This window comes from Poeciliopsis prolifica, unplaced genomic scaffold (genome assembly GCF_027474105.1).
Source record: "Poeciliopsis prolifica strain line A6 unplaced genomic scaffold, Auburn_PproV2 SCAFFOLD164, whole genome shotgun sequence".
In the NCBI taxonomy this organism is placed as follows: Eukaryota; Metazoa; Chordata; class Actinopteri; order Cyprinodontiformes; family Poeciliidae; genus Poeciliopsis; species Poeciliopsis prolifica.
In genome coordinates this window covers 229,206-247,210 of record NW_026562539.1, presented here as the reverse complement: position 1 = coordinate 247,210, position 18,005 = coordinate 229,206, and the positions used below count along the sequence as shown (strand labels likewise).

The following is an 18,005-nucleotide window of genomic DNA, read 5'->3' as shown; positions in this document are numbered from 1 at the left end:
TCTTACTTGAGCATTGCTTATGCAACTCAACATTTTATACATCCATTCATTATCTGTTCACCCTTGTCCTTATTGGGGTCGGGAGGTGCGAGGTTCACCCTGGACAGGTCGCCAGTCTGCCGCAGGGCAACATAGAAACAAACAGGACAAATCACACATTCATACCTAGGGAGAATTTGGGAAAGACCAATTAACCTAACAGTCATGTTTCTGGACTGTGGGAGGAAGCCAGAGTACCTGGAGAGAATCCAGACATGCACAGGGACTCCGTGCAGAAAGACCCCGGGCCAGGACTCGAACCCAGGACCTTCTTGCTGCAAGGCAACAGTGCGACCAACTGCGCCACATTTTATACATGTCACTGTTTATATCCTTCTTTATTTTGCAATAAACATAGTTGTCCTATTTGAAAAGTTACATAAAGATTTGTTTCTGCATTTATATTAAAGCAAAAGCTTGTTAAGTCTACCATCATCCCCCTCCCCTCCAAAATAAACCTATACACTTCTGGAGCCGGGGATCTGGATCATCAGAAAGCAGGTTCTGGACCTGATCTCAGGGAAGAGAGTTTCTCTCAGCCCAACGCTCCTAGGAATGTATATAATGGAAAAACGTTGTGGTGACGTGCTGAAGACGGTTGTCTGAAAGACCATGAGTTTATTAGATATACTCCCAATTTCAAAGCACTAAATAATTTTTGAAAAGTAATTTCTTCTAAGTGTTTATAACATTTTATTATAGCTGAATAAAATGAAACTGTTACTAGAATAAAATGACACTATATGTATTTTATTCAAATACATATGTGACATAGTTAAAATGGTTCAGGTTAAATTCTGCTAAAATGCACCATCTGCTGGTAAAAAGTTATATTGCATTCACCTCAGAAAGAGCGAGGTATTATGGGTAATCCTCAGAGCTATGAGGATCACTGTCGAGATAACGTCTCATATGTGAAAGACAAACAATTTATGCATTTTATAAAATATGTTTATGATTTTCGTTTTTGCATCTTATTGAAATATGTTTAATTTAGGTCATGCTAGTTCTGTTATATTGTTTTTGTCTTGTTTGAATGTTAGGTTTGTGAGAAACTGACAGGAATTTCCTACGCAGGAGCTTGTTTTGTGCTGGAGACTGACCTCTGACCTTACCTTGATGCCCATTAGGTGAAATGCAGACATGTTTTATCAAATCTGTTGGAGCAGATTGAAATGTTCTTCAAATACATTTTCACATAAAATATTTCAGATTTTAGTATCACATTAGGATGTGAGTTAGCATAACAAAGAACAAAGCTAATTCTCATCAGAGTATATAAGGCTGAGTTTTATATTAACTCATTTATATAGATATGGTTCATTTATGTTTCTGCATTTTTACAAGATGCAAGTTTATATGGCATCCAGTAAATAAAATTTCAGCATTTAGTTTTTTCAGAGCATTTTAATTAATTGCCTTATCTTCTTGAAAAAAAAACACTCACTGGTTGTTCCTTCACTGTAAACAAAATCCACTATGTGATCACTGTAATTTTTTAATAATTTGACTGTACTGTATTATGGGTAATCCTCAGAGCTATGAGGATCATTGTCAAGAAGCTTGTTACCTCAATGCCCATTATGTGAAATGCAGATGGTGTCGCAATGAACGACCAGAGCTCAAGTTGGCATCAGTTGTTCTTTAATTCTCCAAGAGAAGCCACCGGATTCACATAGGTCACACCTAAATACATAGTATTCCCCCTTTAAAAACTGGACACATTTTGTTTTTTAATCACTTTCAAATTTGATATCTTATGAATATACTTGTTCTAAAGAAACCTGGAAAATCGGTTCTGCATCAAAAACATTTTTCCTCCTACTGTAAGATGGATATTAGATTGTTCAATAAGACCTGGCATCTAACCAACAGCTTTAGTAATCAAGAATGGATTTTATTTCAAGTTGGTTAATAAATCATGTATTTGTGCTTTTGTAGGTGTAAATATTTGTTTTTATTATTTAAACCCTGTTGAGGGTTTAAATAATAGTGTGTTGCAGAAGTCTGCAACACACCTGGTTACAAAATAAAACCAATTAATCCATATGCACAAAACAATAGAAAACAATTTAAAAGCAGTGACACTTTTTTATAGAATCTCGTTGCCTGTTTTTCAGAATTACTCGAAATGAATCCAATGAAATCAATTAGACATCTTGAGTTCAGACTGGAGCATCACACCGAATGCCTGCTTCTCCTTTTCAGTTCAAACACGTGCAACATGCAAAAGAAACATTTTATTTGTGATGTTATGCATTACATAAATTCAGAATGCATTTTCATTTTTACAACAAATTTTGAACATTGTGATTTTCTCTAAATAGTAAAGTAGCATGAAAAATAATATACATTTATCCTTAGAATTTTTCTCAGCTCAAACCTCAAACCACTTAAAGTTAGGAACGTCTCATATTTTAAACCTCTGAAAACATTTTTTTGTGTTGATCCATGTGCAAAAGGGTTAGCAAAACAATGAGGTAGACATTGGACATGCCAGAAATTTGAGAGGAACTATGCTTTATACAACAAATGCAGCCTTCATATTGTGACATAACAGTACTTTAAAGACTGGATCACATTTGATATGGAATCTAATGTTCTCTGCAAGTCCTCTGTAGTGCTCAGCAAAGTAAGTTCTATTATTGTTACTGTAGGTTTAATGAAAAGCCTCCCTAAGACTTTTTCTTGAGGACAGGACTGAAGTTGTAGGAAGGTCTCAGGTGAGTCTCAGAACTCCAGGAGCACTGATAGCGGCTCCAGAGATTGGATGCTGATCTCTTGTTTCTGCCCATAGACTCCATGCTCCACCTTCATGCCCTCCTTTGTGCACTTGGCTGATTCTGACATGAGCTTTCTACAGGCTCCAACTAGGCTTGAGAAAAGCTGAGCCCCCAGCCAAGGCTCACATCTGTCTTTGTACTGCATTCTTCTATTGACCAGTGGCTCACCCACCAGAGAGTCTTGGGGAACCAGTAAAACACTCCCAGGAAGGTCGAGAACTGACACAGTGTGCCTGTCTTTTCGAAAAACTTTAGTGGACATGAACTTGTCGGCTGTTGAGAAAAATATGGAAACGATAGGGGTGAGTACATTTAAATAGCAAGTTAAAGTAAATTGAGACATTTTTAGTGGGACACTAATAAGTTGGGATATGTATTAATTCTGTTATAACCTTGACGTTTTTAACATTTAATCAACTGAAATGTACTTCTATAGCAAGAGAAAATGAATGGCCTCGCTTAATGATGAAACCTGGACTTGTTTAAGGCAACTGTCAACACTTGCCTCAACTGTAACCATTCTGTCAGTGACAAGCAAAAACTGTATATAATATTATTTATTCAGATCTACAAAGAATGTTAATTTAAATAAAATCTAAAGACAATTCTTAAAGTCTATGAAAAAAGCTGAATTTGAAAGACATCTCACCCATCTCATGTGTGATCTCCTCTGTAGCTCCTTGAAAGAAGCACACATATACAACCAATCCCTGTTTAATCTAAAGAAAGACACAATATCATTTCTGATAATGAAAATAGAAACAGGAAGGAAAACAAAACAAAACAAGTTTCTTTATGCATTTTTAAACACTTATCCAAAGAAACTTACTAATTGGGATATAACAGAGTTGGCAATATTTAAGTTAACAACAGGTTAACTTAAACAGGAATACTACAGGTCAGGTTCTGTCAGAGGTGAGACATAGAGGGAACTGGGTCTCAATAGTTTCTTGGAGTTCTACAACACTGTGGAACAAAATGAAGAGTGTCTGGATTGTATTGAGCTTAGTGTAGGCATTGCTACTCAACCGGAGTGACCAAGTTTGAGTAGCCAGAGTTAAGGCACCTTGTAAGAAGAGCCTCACAGTGTAACAAGCTACATTCTCTGCAGGCAGCTATGGACATCTGGGTGATGTGTGCTCTCGGAAGCTCAGATGTGCCACAGGTCTCCAGGGAGTCAAGGTGGGAGACCTGGGCATGAATATGTAGACCCATCATTGAACATTGCATTGAACATTGCATTGTCGCCATCTTGAATGTGGCAGAAGAGTGACTGAAGCTCCATAACTCATGTGCTACCATCTTTCCCCATCTTTCACAAGGAACTCTGCCACCTCTTCTTATCGCTGAAATTCATGAACAAAGGTCAAGATACAGAACTGCATGATATGATAATCACTATGAAATTGCTGGAAAACCCCTAATGTATGTCTTTTTGTTTTGTTTTGTTATTTTCTTTCCTCCTTTTTGTCTGTATGGAAGCAGCCGAGATCGGCTTCATCAGGTTTTTTCAGATTTTATGTACATTTGAGGCCGATTACATGTTTGGTGTATATGTTGATAATAATAAAGAGCTTATTAAAAAAAAAAAAAACTCATGTGCTGGATGGACTTGTTTCAACCATTTTAAAGTACAAACTGGATCCATTGGCATTATCTTTCAATGCAATGAAGTCAGAATGAGAGAGAATAATAATGCAATTTTATGAGCAGAATTTATTGACTTTTGGGCCCAGAATCTAGCTTTTAAACAACCAAGAACTATTTCTTATGTAACTAAGTTGGCCTGAACAAAATGTTATTTTCTTCGCTTAGCAATTTTTTTCCACGCTGTGTAGTTTTTATAATGAGAAGCAGTGTGAACAGACATCTCATGTCTGTTTATGTTTAGCGCTCCACTCAGCGCTATACGTATATGTATATATGCAATGGCACATTTATAAGTCGCGTAATGCACACAGACTATTTTCCTGGAAATATTACTACTACTAATAATAATGCATTGTATTTGACATCACCTTTAAAAACACCACTTTAACTGTGTAGTTATTTTGTTGTTTTGTGTCTTGTAACTACAAGACACAAAACTGTTTAATTTGTGTTTTTAATGTTGTAAAGTGAGAAAGGTTAACTGGAACAGACGAGTTTTGAGTTGTGCTTTCAAGGTCAGCACAGAGTCAATATTACGGATGTCAGGGGGAAGAGCGTTCCAGAGTCGGGGAGCAGAGTAAGAAGGTTCTTCTTCCCATTTGATGAGTCAGACAAGTGTTGATGGAAGAGGAAGAACGAAGGAAACGTGAGTGATGTGCAGAAGATCAGGCAGATAAGGAGGAAAGGTTGTGAACTGCCTCGGATGTAAGCAACAGGATTTTAAATTGAATTCTGAAAAAACAGGAAGCCAGTGATGCTGTTGTAAAATTGGAGCGATGTGGTGAAATGAGGCCGTTTTGGTGACGATGCGAGCAGCAGAGATTGGAAGCAGTTGAAGTTTACAGATTGATTTATGAGACAGAACAACCAGGAGGGAATTACAGGAATCAATGAGAGGAATTGGACCAATAAGGAAGCAAAGAGCAGGGAGAGGGACGGATGAAGTTAGTTAAACTAGAAAATATTATCAATATGAGAGTGAAAAGAGAAAGTACTGTCAAGAATGACACCCAGACTGTTAACTTGAGAGAGCAGAGAACTGTCAATTGTGAGGGAACAGTTGTTGACTTTAGGTAGAGTAGATATTATTTAATGTTAATAATGTTATTCATATAACATTTAGAATGGAATTCAATATTTAATGTTATTTAAACAGCTTGTATAACTCTACAAGGACATTTATCTTTTTATGTATTTCTGAATTGGATTGATACACGGTTGAATGTTAAATAAAATATATTTTAAAAAATTAGTTATTACATTTTTTAAATAATTATTTGAAAAAATTATTTTATAAAAATAATTATATAAGAGCGTTCTTTAATTTTTTGATCAAAGAAGACTTCTTCTGAACTGAGTGACTTTTATGTTCATAATAATAGGAGTGTATTTAAAAATGTGAGTAAACTGCTAAATTCATCAAATAAATTGTATTTTAATGAACACAGTTGCACTGGGGGCACTGCAATTGTCCCTAGAGATAAAAAGTGGAAAAAGTAAGTGAATATTACAATATTTTACAAAAAGTCAAGAAATACAATGTTCAGAAAAACTGCAGTGTTGATGTCTTTTTTTATAACAAACTATATAAACTAAAACACTAATATTTAGTTGCATAATGACGATTTCTCATAACTACTTCACATCTGTGGTCCATGGATCTGACCAACTTCTGGCACCAGCCAGCAGGTTCTGCAGCCCAGGACAACTGTACTAAGTTTCACAATTCCTCTGTATTTCTTGGTTTTGCCTCATGAACAGCATTTTTTATGTCAGCCCTCAAGTTTTTTATGGGATGAAGGTCTGGGAATTGTGATGGCCACTCCATTACTTGAATTCTGTTTGTCTGGAACCATAATTTTGCTCGATTGCTGGTGTGTCTGAGGTCATTGTCTTGTTGAAACATCCATTTCAAGGGCATTTCCTCTTCAGCATATGGCATTATGACTTATTCCAGTATCCTGGACTCAAACTGATCCATAATCCCTGGTTTGATTCAAAGGACCAACACCATGAGGAACCTCCCCATATCATGTGCTTAATCGTCTTCACTGTGGCTTGAATTCAGAGTTTGCAGGACGTCTGACAAACTGTCTGTGGCCCGTAGAACCAAAAAGAACAATTGTACTTTCATCAGACCACAAAATTTTACACCATTTCTTTTTAGACCAGTCAATATGTTCTTTGGCAAATTGTATCCACTTTTTTTTTTTTCAACAATGGGAGGTTGTGGGGGCTTCTTGGTGGTAGCTTGGCTTCACATAGATGTTATCTGATTGTTGCAGTTCTCACAGCCAATCCCAGATCTTCTTTGATCCTCCTGGAGCTGATTATTGGCTGAGCCTTTGCCATTTTGGTTACAGACCATTCCATTGGAATAGTTTCTCTATTTCTTCCTCAACTTTCTGGTTTTGGCTGCCATTTTAAAGCATTTTATACCATTTTAGATGAACACTCTACACTTCTTTAGAGGTTTTCGCCTCTTTTGTTAATTTTTTGATTAAAGAACGCTCTTCTTCTGAGCAGTGTCTTGCATGACCCATGTTACTCTGTTTTTCAAGAACAAATGCACATCCAGCGCCGTCAGGTGCTTTAATTTTTGCATAAGGATCACCTGTTTAATATCTGTTTTTTCACATTATCAATGACCTCACTAATTGAACTCAGCACTGCTATTTTTTTTAACACAAAAACAGTGATTTATCTAGCTAGTGATTTGGGACTGCTATCATTTGAACACAACATGTTGAGTTTTTATAATGAAAAATAAATAAATAAATAAATATATATATATGTTGAAAATGGACTTATTTAACTGTGTATATCACTTTACGAGCTCAGGGAGCCATCTGAATAAGCTTCACTCTGATTGGTTGTTAGTTGTTGACTAAGTAATGGTTAGAAAGCCTTCCAGAGTTGTTTTTCCAGAGATTGGGAGTGCGTAAATGAAGAAAGTAAGTTTAATCATTATTTAAGCAAGATTTGTTTATCGGTGCACCTTAAATATACAGTATGACAGTTTAAAGAGTTAAGGTTATGATGACGTGATTTGTAGTTTGTTTGTTGTCCCTCATCTACTGGACAAATTGGTAATAGCTGTTTGTGGTGAGTGAAAATAATAGCTTTTATTTGTTTGTCCTTTGTATTTTTTGTAGATCACTCTCATATCTATAAAAGGAAATCAAGACCTGAAAACGTTTTTATCATTCTTGACCGAATGCTGGTGGTGGCTGTTCTATTTAAATAGCATTAAGTAAAGGGAGCACAACAATATATATTGCTACGCATACTTGAAGCAATTACAGAATGACTCACTCACCTGGACCCAGTCAGCATCAGCACCATCTACTGCTGGTCTGACCTTAACTTTGGCCTGGCTGCACTGCTGGATAATGGTCCGGGCCTGAAGACTTTTGGATTTGTGACGCACAGGTGGACTGTTGATGCACACAAATACAAAGGAAAGCTGTGTAAAGTTGACTTAACATTAAAAAAGTGCAAAATAAAGCAAAAAGTAGTTTCGTATCCAACCTATACACTGTGGGAGATAGCTGAGCTTCCTGTGCCACCTCAGAGTTGGCGATGGTGAAAACAGGCCAGGGTTTGGAGCTTGAAGCCACGACTGGCTCTAGACCACAGCTGGAACTTCCTTGAAGGAAACTGTCTCCCTGCGTACCTCTCTTCCTCTTTACAGAGCTCTGGTGTAGTCGCTGGCTCTGGGAATCTCTGAATTTTTTGATCTTTTGTCCATGACTGTTATTTTGAGTTTGAGTTTGTTCAGAAGGAGGATGTGGCTGTACAAGGGCTGGGACAGCTGTACTCTGCTCTTTGATGAAATGATGCACATTAATAATGTTTTCAGAGCTAATTGTTCCTTTGGGATCTTCAGGTTCACCTGGCTTGTTTGACAGACTCTGGTTACTGGATTGAACGTCACAGCTGCTGAATGTATCAGGATGTACAGTAGTCATCATTTTGTTCGGCCACATCCTGGCAACAAGGGTTGAGTTGGGAATCCTGGGTTGGAGAATGATAGATGCTTTGTTCTGAAGTTGACAGGGGGTTTTCAAATGGATAAGTATGGGAATTCTTGGCTGCGGATTGGGAGGAAGTATACTGGAGGACACAGGGAATGGTGGAGTCTCCACAGACTGGATTAGAAGGCAAAACAAAGGTATCAGCTCCATGATCATACATTAAGTTTGCTATAATGATAGGTTTTAAAACCTAATAAAATCAGATGTTCATTACCACTTAGAACAAGAACATGGAATAGATTACCAGCTCAAACTACTATATGTATTAGAACCTGCTAAACCTGATTGTAGACAGAATATCCAGCAAGAAAAGGTTGTTAGCATGTCTCATTACAGTTTGAAACTTACAATGACAAGCATCACAATGCCACATGCACCATATTAATAAGGCTGACACTGAACCATTTATGAAAATGAAAGTCACTGACAAACACTTTAATTTGTTTAACTCTGGCTCCACAAAAAAACATTTTATGTAAAATTGACTGATTCCTTTATAAGAAACAAACAAACAAACAAACAAACCCATAGCTAGAGTGTTGATTTCATTCTTTCATGCATGTTTGACAAATCCTTCAAGCTCCTGTGGCAACCACCTTATTTCCACAAAGCTCTTCCTTGAAGCTGCAGTTTACAAGTTACTGAGGTTCTGTCTCACAGAGCAGCTCCCCTTCCCACTCAGTTCCACCAGGTGTTTGTTAACTGGGGCAGCCTGCGAGTGCTGAGCACATAATACACCTAGTTTAAATTTGTCTTAGAGAACACACAATGTGCTCATTTGTTAGATAAAAAAAAAAATACAAACCATGTCAAAAAATAACTACTACATATACAATGCAAGTGGTTTCGTACTAATATGGGAGGTCTAAGGCATTGCTGACATGACAATAGTGTACAATACCCCATACATCTCTCTCTCTCTATATATATATATATATATATATATATATATATAGATATCTATATATATATAGATATCTATATATATATAGATATCTATATATATAGATATATCTATATATATAGATTATCTATATATATAGATATATATATATATATATATATATATATATATATATATATAGATATATATATATATATATATATAAAATAGTAATTATAAAGAACCCTCTACTTTTTGTGGGGACGTGAATGGCAAATGTTGTGTTTTTGAATGGGTCAAGCTGATGTCAATGTATTTGAAAAATAAGAATGTTAGCATGTAAGCATTACAGATCAGCCTGGTGAGATTATGGACAAGTTAATGGGAAGAGCCAGAAATGTAGTGAGAATAGACACACGCAGTGACCCTTCGCTCAGTGTTGATCAGCGGCCTGAAGCAATTTATGCTACTCTCAAACAACACTTCAGTGACATCACATACTAATTGCATGTCTCTTACTGACTTCTACACTTCCCAGTGCTAATGAGAGTCCAATTGATCACTGGGTTTGTCTGAATAAAGCAGCTGACATAGCTGAGGAGTTGCTCCAGTGCCAAAGAAAAAGTATAGGTGACATCAGTAAAGAAGCCTTGATGTTTGAGACACTGCAACGGAACTTCACTTTCTCTTGTGTTGAAGAGCAAATCGGCAGACAGTTGGACAGCTAAAGATGAGATTTACTCTGTTGCAGAGTAAATCTGCAACAGAGTGCTCCTTCAGACAAGCTGTTTCTGTTAGGATTTTGGTTGGTGTGGGTGTTCTTGTAATAGACGATCTTCGTGGGAGGGCATCTGAAGCGCACCTGAAGCGGATCTCCTACAATGGGCGGCAGGATTCTTAAGGAGCGGTGGCGCAACCAGTCATCGCTCGATGGTCCCACTTGTTGGTCAGAGTCAAACCTCAAGTCTTGTTAAGTCAGGTCCACAGAAAATCTAGTAAGCTTTGTGTGTTCTCCCACAGATTGGAGACGTCTCGTTGGATCCTGCCAGGAATTGCATCTGCCCTACTGCCAAGCTGACTACGGATTGACCGGAAACATCTGCCTGCCGCCTCGGCCCCTAAAACCTCGCCGGACCTCCTCACCAACACTTCCTACCACCTCCCTCAGCAACCCTCCTTCCCTGACGACACGTAAGCCTTCTCGTTCCCTCCTCTGCCACGATCCCGCCGTCCTTCTCCTTTCTAAACCTCTCCCCTCTCCGAGCAGCACCCGAGCCGATCCTCTGTTTTCCAGCTCAGAGGACAACCCGGACTCACCACCCTTACAAAGCTGTTAAATAAATCTTTGAACTTTAATCCTCATGGCTTGTTGTTTGAGGCCTGCATGTGGGTAAAAAAACTAAAATCCAACATGACAGTTTCAGTAATGAGCAATGCTACAGAGGAAGAAGGGAGAACTCAGGCAGAAGTGATGATGCATTCCTACAAGCAGAATGTGAGTCAGCCCCAACAAAGCAAGGAACTGACTGCTTTGGAGAAGATGGCTGAGATGCTTGGCAATGTCTTGAATTAGTCTGATTACTTCTTCAAGACCTATTGTCTTCCGAAGCCACAGTTAATCATTCTGGAGAAAGAGGATGTCAGGATTCAGAAGTGCTAATGAAGTTGTAGCATCTGCAGGGACAGCTCTCACTCTACCATCGCCCACTGCCAGCTACATCACTTGTGTTTTATATGTCATCAGCCTGGGTATATAAAACATCAGTGCCCTAACATTTAGACCTTGGTGACTGCCCCAAACCCTTCACCTCATCAGGGAAACTAGACAGGCCACATTTTGAGAGGGACAATGTGTAAATTCCCTCAGTGATAATTTACAGTCAATATATGAATCACCAGCGCTGTGACACTTTTGTATGGACAGGAACACATGGTATGGGGAAAGCTCCCAGATGCCAAGAAATGTTCGAATCACAAAATATTGTCAATGTTGCTCCATTCAAGAGGCACACATGCGCAATGCGATCTCCAAATTATGCCCCGTCTCTTCGTGACACTTCTACCACAGACTCGTATGACAATCTTTCACATACATGTAATGTCATTCATTCAGTCTAATATTAGCTCACACACATTACGTCCTCCACCCCCCCAACCACCACACACACACACACACACACATAGACTTCTGATCTCTCATTCAGTATAGTTTGCGCCTATTCTTTAATAGAATAGGCCGGAGCGGTGCTTGGCTGCGAGGGCCGCACGACGCCGCTTGCGGCTTTAATTCTTTTTCTTTTTTGTCTATTTTGAATTTTTATCTTTAAAATCTTTTCTTTCGATTTTATTTTGGAAAGCATATATATATTTAAGTAAAATATATAATAACCATTACTATAAATACTTACACTGCTAAAAGCAAGGACTATTGCCAAGGTTACAGCTTTGTTCAGTCAGCAGCCAGCATTCACAGTGGTGACAGCCTTCCAGGTATTTATACTAATTTACATATGTATTTATGGGTGGCAACAGGGCTGACCAGCATTCTATTTCCTGCAAAATTTAAATTTATAAAGGAAAGGTGCGCAGGTATGCGCACCTTTGCATACATCTGATTATTTTTGGGCACAGGTCTCTTCACAATTTGTCCGTATGCCAGTTTTTAGTGTGACAGCGGCGCACAGGAAGCCCTAGAGCAGGAGAACCAGCAAAGAAGCCAGTGAACTTGTACAATGTAGTTTTCCTGGAATCTTGGAATAAACAGAAAAAGAGTTGCGTTTTGGAAATTTGTTTGAAACTGTGTAAACCAGAAGCATATACTGAATCAAGTGACTATCTGAATTACATTAACTTTTATTTTGATCACCGTGAGTTATTTGACATTGTCAAATAGCCACAACACCTTCATTTTGTTTTCTTTTCATCATTGCATCCATTCAGAGACCACTGCCCTGCTGTAGAATGTGTTGCTTATTTGACTTTATCAAGATGAATGGAGAAACCCACCATTGTCTCCACGGACTCCAGCGTAAGCTCCTCCTCTACAACCCCATCTATACAGCCATTTTCATTATCTGTATCACCGCCATCATATTCATCACCGTCATCGTCATCATCTTCATCATCATCAGCACTGCAATTATGGAAAAAAAAAAAAGACAGTCAGATGACGGACACATAACCAAAATTCAGAGAAATATAATTATAATAATTAGTTCATGTTTACTATTTTTCCAACTAAGTCAATAATATCAATTTAGTTTTCATGCATTATTGCTTAGCTTTAGCATTCATGTGTGTTACTCTTTTTGTACTTTTGCTAAGTTCAACTCATCTGGAAATTATGTTAAACATAAATATTTTGTCATTAGGTCCTTTGAAGCTGTTTGTGTTACATATGACTGCACGCAATACAGTGTTACATACAGCCATGTGTACTAAACAGAAATACAAACTCTTTTATTATCTCCAGCACAAGATCGCCACATCCAGCTTGTCCATCTGTGGGATCGGCTCAGACCAGTGACACACACAGCTGATGAGACTATTGATCTGCAATACAGATGCTTCACACCTCAGATTGTTCCTAACCGCCTACAAGAAGCCAACCTGGACAAAATCAAATTCCTCAACCTGACCCTTATCGTGTTCAAAGGACTGTCAATCAGCTACAAATGGTCATACCATGATGTTGTCATCGTAGCATGATAATAACGTGGTATCGTGGCCATATGAAGATCAATAATTACTGGAAATATATTTTGAGTTTCTGTATATATTGTGGAACCCAAATGTTCATAAAAGACTTGTATTTTTCATGGGGTGTTTATATTTTTGTATGTGGCATGGCTACATACATGACAAGGTCATCTAGTTCATTTTTAAGGTGTACCAGCCTGGCATCATTCCTGACAAGTAATTTTTTATAGAGCAAGTTTTATATAATCTGTCACACAAGGACAATAAACTACCTCAAAATGGTAGTGCAATTGGTTAAATGAATGACAAAAATATATTATTTTCCTTTCACAAAAGACCATCCACATAATGTCATTGTTCAGTTTTGCATTTAAACGTTCATAAACAAAGGACAAAAGCCCTTTCCCACAAACATTTTTTTTACTAACATGATGGTTTAGTAACTAGAGTTCCGCCAATGTTTGAAGAAGGAAAGCCTTACGAAAGTTGGAAGAATGAAGTCAACATTTGGACAAGATTTGGAGAAAAAAAAGCAAGCTCTTAGTGTTGCCCTGGCACTGTGTGGAAGAGCGCAAAACACTGCTAGAGAAATTCCAGAAGACCTAAATAAAGCCACTGGAATGACCACGTTGTCAGCTAAACTAGATGACTTGTTCCTAATAGAGGGAAAGGAAAGAGGCTATGAATCGTATTTGGACCAGATCATAAAAAAGCGAACATGTTGATGGCAGACTATATTGTTGATTTTGAGCTGGATTACTTGTTAAAAATACAACATGAAGCTACCAGATGTAGTTTTGTCTTTAAAGTTTTTGGACACTGTGTTTAGGTATGAGGGACAGACAGTTGGCTCTAATGGTATTCTCAGATGTAACATTTATTTCAATAAAGTCTGCTTTAAAGAAAATATTTGGCCAAAAATAGTGGACAGCAAAAGGTATAAACCAGGAGTCAGTGTTTGCAATAGAGCATTGCAACCTAGTGGCAAAGTACTCATCAGAAAAACTTCATGGCACAGCACACCACAGATCGGTACAAACCCACTGGATAAGTATGTAAGCTCAGAATATTAAAATTACAGATGACACAACAGACATGGAAGAGTGCAATATACCTCTATATAACAAAGAATCACCAAGATGCAGAAATATTCATGACAGAAGGTTTTGGCTCAATAGACACTGTTGGACAGCTTGTGGACAAGAGAGGCTGGACAACTATAGTGCTGTGTTACTAAATAACTGTATGAAGACTATGAAACAGAGGCTGCATAGTAGTGAAGTTGGTAGCACTGTTGCCTTCTTGCTGCAAGGCAACAGTGCTACCAACTTCACTACTATGCAGCCTCTGTTTCATAGTCTTCATACATTTACATACATACAAACTCTGCACAGAGTCCTCCAAGTGCATGTGTGGATTATCTCCAGGTACTCCGACTTCCTCCGACAGTCCAAAACATGACTGTCAGGTTAACTGGTCTTTCTAAATTCTCCCGAGGTGTGAGTGTGTGTGTGCATGGTTGTTTGTCCTGTTTGTCTCTCTGTGTTTCCCTGCAACAGACTGGCGGAACGTTAGCTGGAGAGGCACCAGCACCTCCAGACCCCACAAGTGACAAGTTTGGAAACTCCCTTAAAAAGCTAAAAATAAAGTTAAAGCTAAAATTGGAAACAAAATATGTAATATAGAAACTAGGGTTTCTATATTACGTCAGTTTATATAGAAACTGAGGTTTCTATATTACAGTTTAAAAATAAAGTAAAAAAAAAATTGTACTCACTCTGATAAGCTACTAACTAGGTGCTACTGAGGAAGAAATACTGAACACAAGAGAAAAGATGAAAAATTTGGAGAACCACTGTACTGGGTAAAAATCATGATTGATGCAGGAGGCATCCTGTCCATGGCTGACCCTGCAGTTTTCTATTGGGTGGATGAGGGCAAGAATGTACACACAATCATTTTTTCTATGTGACTGTGGATCTTGTAAGAAGGTTCAAATACACCAAGAAACATACATTCTTCATCTGCAGCCCATACACCTGTCACTATCCCTTCCAAACTTGACGAAACAGTTACGAGTGAAATGACTTTTTCTACATATTCACATTTTTTCCCTTAACCGCTGGTATGAGTTTCATATTAATAGGATAAAATTTGAGGAAAATAGATAGAGCATGCATATTTCGACAGGCTCAAAATCCATATTGCCAAAAAAATTTATCCCCCTCCTAGCTTGAAGAAATAAAGAGTTAAGAGTGAAATAACCTTTTATTTATAAACACACTTATAATCTGAACTGCTGGTATGAATTTCACATCAATACAATAATATTTGGGGGAAATAGGTAGGGCATGCCAATATCGGCAAGCTAATAATTTGCTACACCACAAAAATGCATCCCCTCCAAACTTCAGGCTAGAAGTGCTAATGCAAAAACCTCTCAGCCTAGATTCATATGCAGCACAAAAGGGGCTAACAAACACAAGGGACAGCCTTGGGTTTAATTTAATGACTTCTGTGTATGTGACTGTATGCTGACAGAATGGTGGAGGGAATTGTTGTTACGTGCCACTCTGGAGAGAAACTGACATCTTTACAAACAGGAAAGAAACCAGTTTGAGCAGTGGACCAATTAGGGGAATTTGTGGAGAGACTTGGCGATCAGGGTTCATCTTAAAATGAGAGCGGATGGCAGGGGCCAAAGGAGAGAGGTAAATAATGCAGTCAGTTCTGTACAAGAAGCACATAATATCACCAAACTGAATACATTTAACGGTTTCTCTGCTATGACAAAGTTTGCACCTGCACCAGGACCCAGTTCCGTGTAGCTGGTCCCGCCAGTTCCACTGAATTTTGGGGCGTCTGATTTATTCATGGAGTATAAACTGTGGAATGACTCTTACAATTTCTTCAAAGTTGCAAATGGAACTATTCATGCATAGGATTTGGTGAGGGGAACCACTTTGCTGCATTGTATAGGAGCACCAATGCAGAGGATTTTTGTTAATTTACTGGGAGACAGAGGTACTTTTGCTCAGGGTGTTGCCGCGCTAGATGCATGCTTTACTCCTTGGAGTCATGTAGTCCTAGTCAACACACGTTCAGACAGAGAGCTCAGTGCCCTGAAGAGTCAGTGGATGTTTTCATGCATGCATCAAGAAAATTGCCAAAATCATGTGACTTGGGCACTATTTAATACAGGATTAGATAGTGGAGAAATGTGTCATGAAAAAGCCAGAGGAGAGAGATTCAGACTAGATCAAGCCAGTGTTAAAGATGAAGAATCGAATCAACACTCATACAGCGGATGAATGTGAAGCCAGGACAGCTTCATATTCATCCGGGTTTTTTTTACTGTTTTTGTAAGAAAAAAAAACAACAGTACAATATTCTTATGTTTCAAGAAGAAAAAGAAATAATAGAAAATTGTGTTATCCCGGGATTGTTACTGTGATTTTGAATTTTTCCAGATCAGGAATGAGACGACAACAGACATGGCAGCTAGATCAGCTCTAGAAAATGTGTCAATGAAGAAACAAAGCGAACTAAAGGATAACCCAAAATTTGGGCCGAGGTGCCGATTTGAATTTAGGCAAATAGTCTTTTTCAGATCAAGTGCCAGTACTTCAATTTAGGTACTTGCAGATGCCTTTTTAAACCACCTTGTTCTAAATGAAATTAACTTATTTTCAAAAGTTATGTTAATTACTTGGTATTGGTGACTGAAAAAAACTGGTATCAAGACAGTTTTTAATGCATTAAGATTAGTTGATGCTTGAGATGCTCAAATGTTTACTATTGCATTTTGTGTTTTACTTTGTTTTCCTGTAAAGCACTCTGTGCATGAATAATGCAGTAAAAATTAAGTTTTCTAGGCTTGTCAGAGGTCCTAATAAGTGTCAGGAGTGTTATATTCCTGCCCTCAACAATAATATAATGGCTGGAACCAGATCACCTGTGTGAGGCATGTTGCGCAGAAGTCAGAGACTGCATCTCAGATATATCTGCCTCTGCTTGATGACAGGGTTTTTTTTTCATTTTCAGGCTGCACCGAGAACAGTTGTTGATCCACTGAACCACATCAGGCTTCATTGTTTGCCAGTAATACCTGTAAAACATCAAAGTTTGAACAATGATTGCATGATAACTGCAAGTAATTTCTGACATGTAGGAAAAAATAAACATGTAAAAACCTTTCGTTGAGCAGTCTGAGACACTTGTTGACATTGAGGTGGTTAAGTTCGTTGTGAAAGTCCAAAAGAGCTGTTTCGACCTGCTCCCTACTCCTCAGAACCAAGCGCATCTGGTCTCCTGTCACAATGTGCAGCTTGTCATCTGTCGACAGGTCAAATCATCAGCGTTGTAGCAGAGAAGCTAAAATACTGGTGTCAATTATTTGTTACTTGTATTAATCTTGGTAGATTTTATTTGTCCTGACGTTTGAGGATGTTTTAATAATTTTAAACTTAATGCAGCATGCAAGATATCTTGTGTATGTGGACCATAAATGTCAAAATGAAGCTCACAGGTGAAATTTGAATCCAAAGATGTGCAAGTCTTCATGAACTGGCTCCTGACACAATCCACTAATGCCAACAAAGGGTAGGAAGAGTGAGGTCGTGTGAGGTGGAGAAATGGCCCTCAAGCCCTTTTTGCGCTGCACAGCTAGCCTGGCTTCAAAGCCAGCTGAGTATTTTTTTTGGCACATCCACCAAAGTCCCACAAATAAATATATGCAACTTTTTCCTGCGCTGAAAAAAAAACTACACTGTAGTCCCCCAAATTGCATATAATAAAATGAAATGATTGCATCTAAATTATGAGTTATTTATTTGCCAAAGGGCTGGAATTATACTGTCTAACAACTTCCTAGTCGGCATTGGTTGTACATAATCAAATATTTAAGGATTGTGA

General features: G+C 38.1%; 1 protein-coding gene across 1 annotated transcript in view; it reads right to left on the bottom strand.

Moving 5' to 3' along the window:
* Positions 1-2,266: 2,266 nt before the first annotated feature.
* LOC129356303 (uncharacterized) overlaps positions 2,267-18,005 on the bottom strand; it is a 31,278-nt gene continuing 15,539 nt past the window's right edge. Inside the window, exons 13-19 of the mRNA XM_055025889.1 lie at positions 17,285-17,426; positions 17,047-17,199; positions 12,399-12,525; positions 8,004-8,623; positions 7,792-7,909; positions 3,472-3,541; positions 2,267-3,095 (exon numbers count right to left, since the gene is read on the bottom strand). Of these exons, the coding sequence (XP_054881864.1) occupies positions 2,770-3,095; positions 3,472-3,541; positions 7,792-7,909; positions 8,004-8,623; positions 12,399-12,525; positions 17,047-17,199; positions 17,285-17,426 (1,556 nt within the window). The 3' untranslated portion in view covers positions 2,267-2,769. The remainder of the gene's footprint in view (positions 3,096-3,471; positions 3,542-7,791; positions 7,910-8,003; positions 8,624-12,398; positions 12,526-17,046; positions 17,200-17,284; positions 17,427-18,005) is intronic.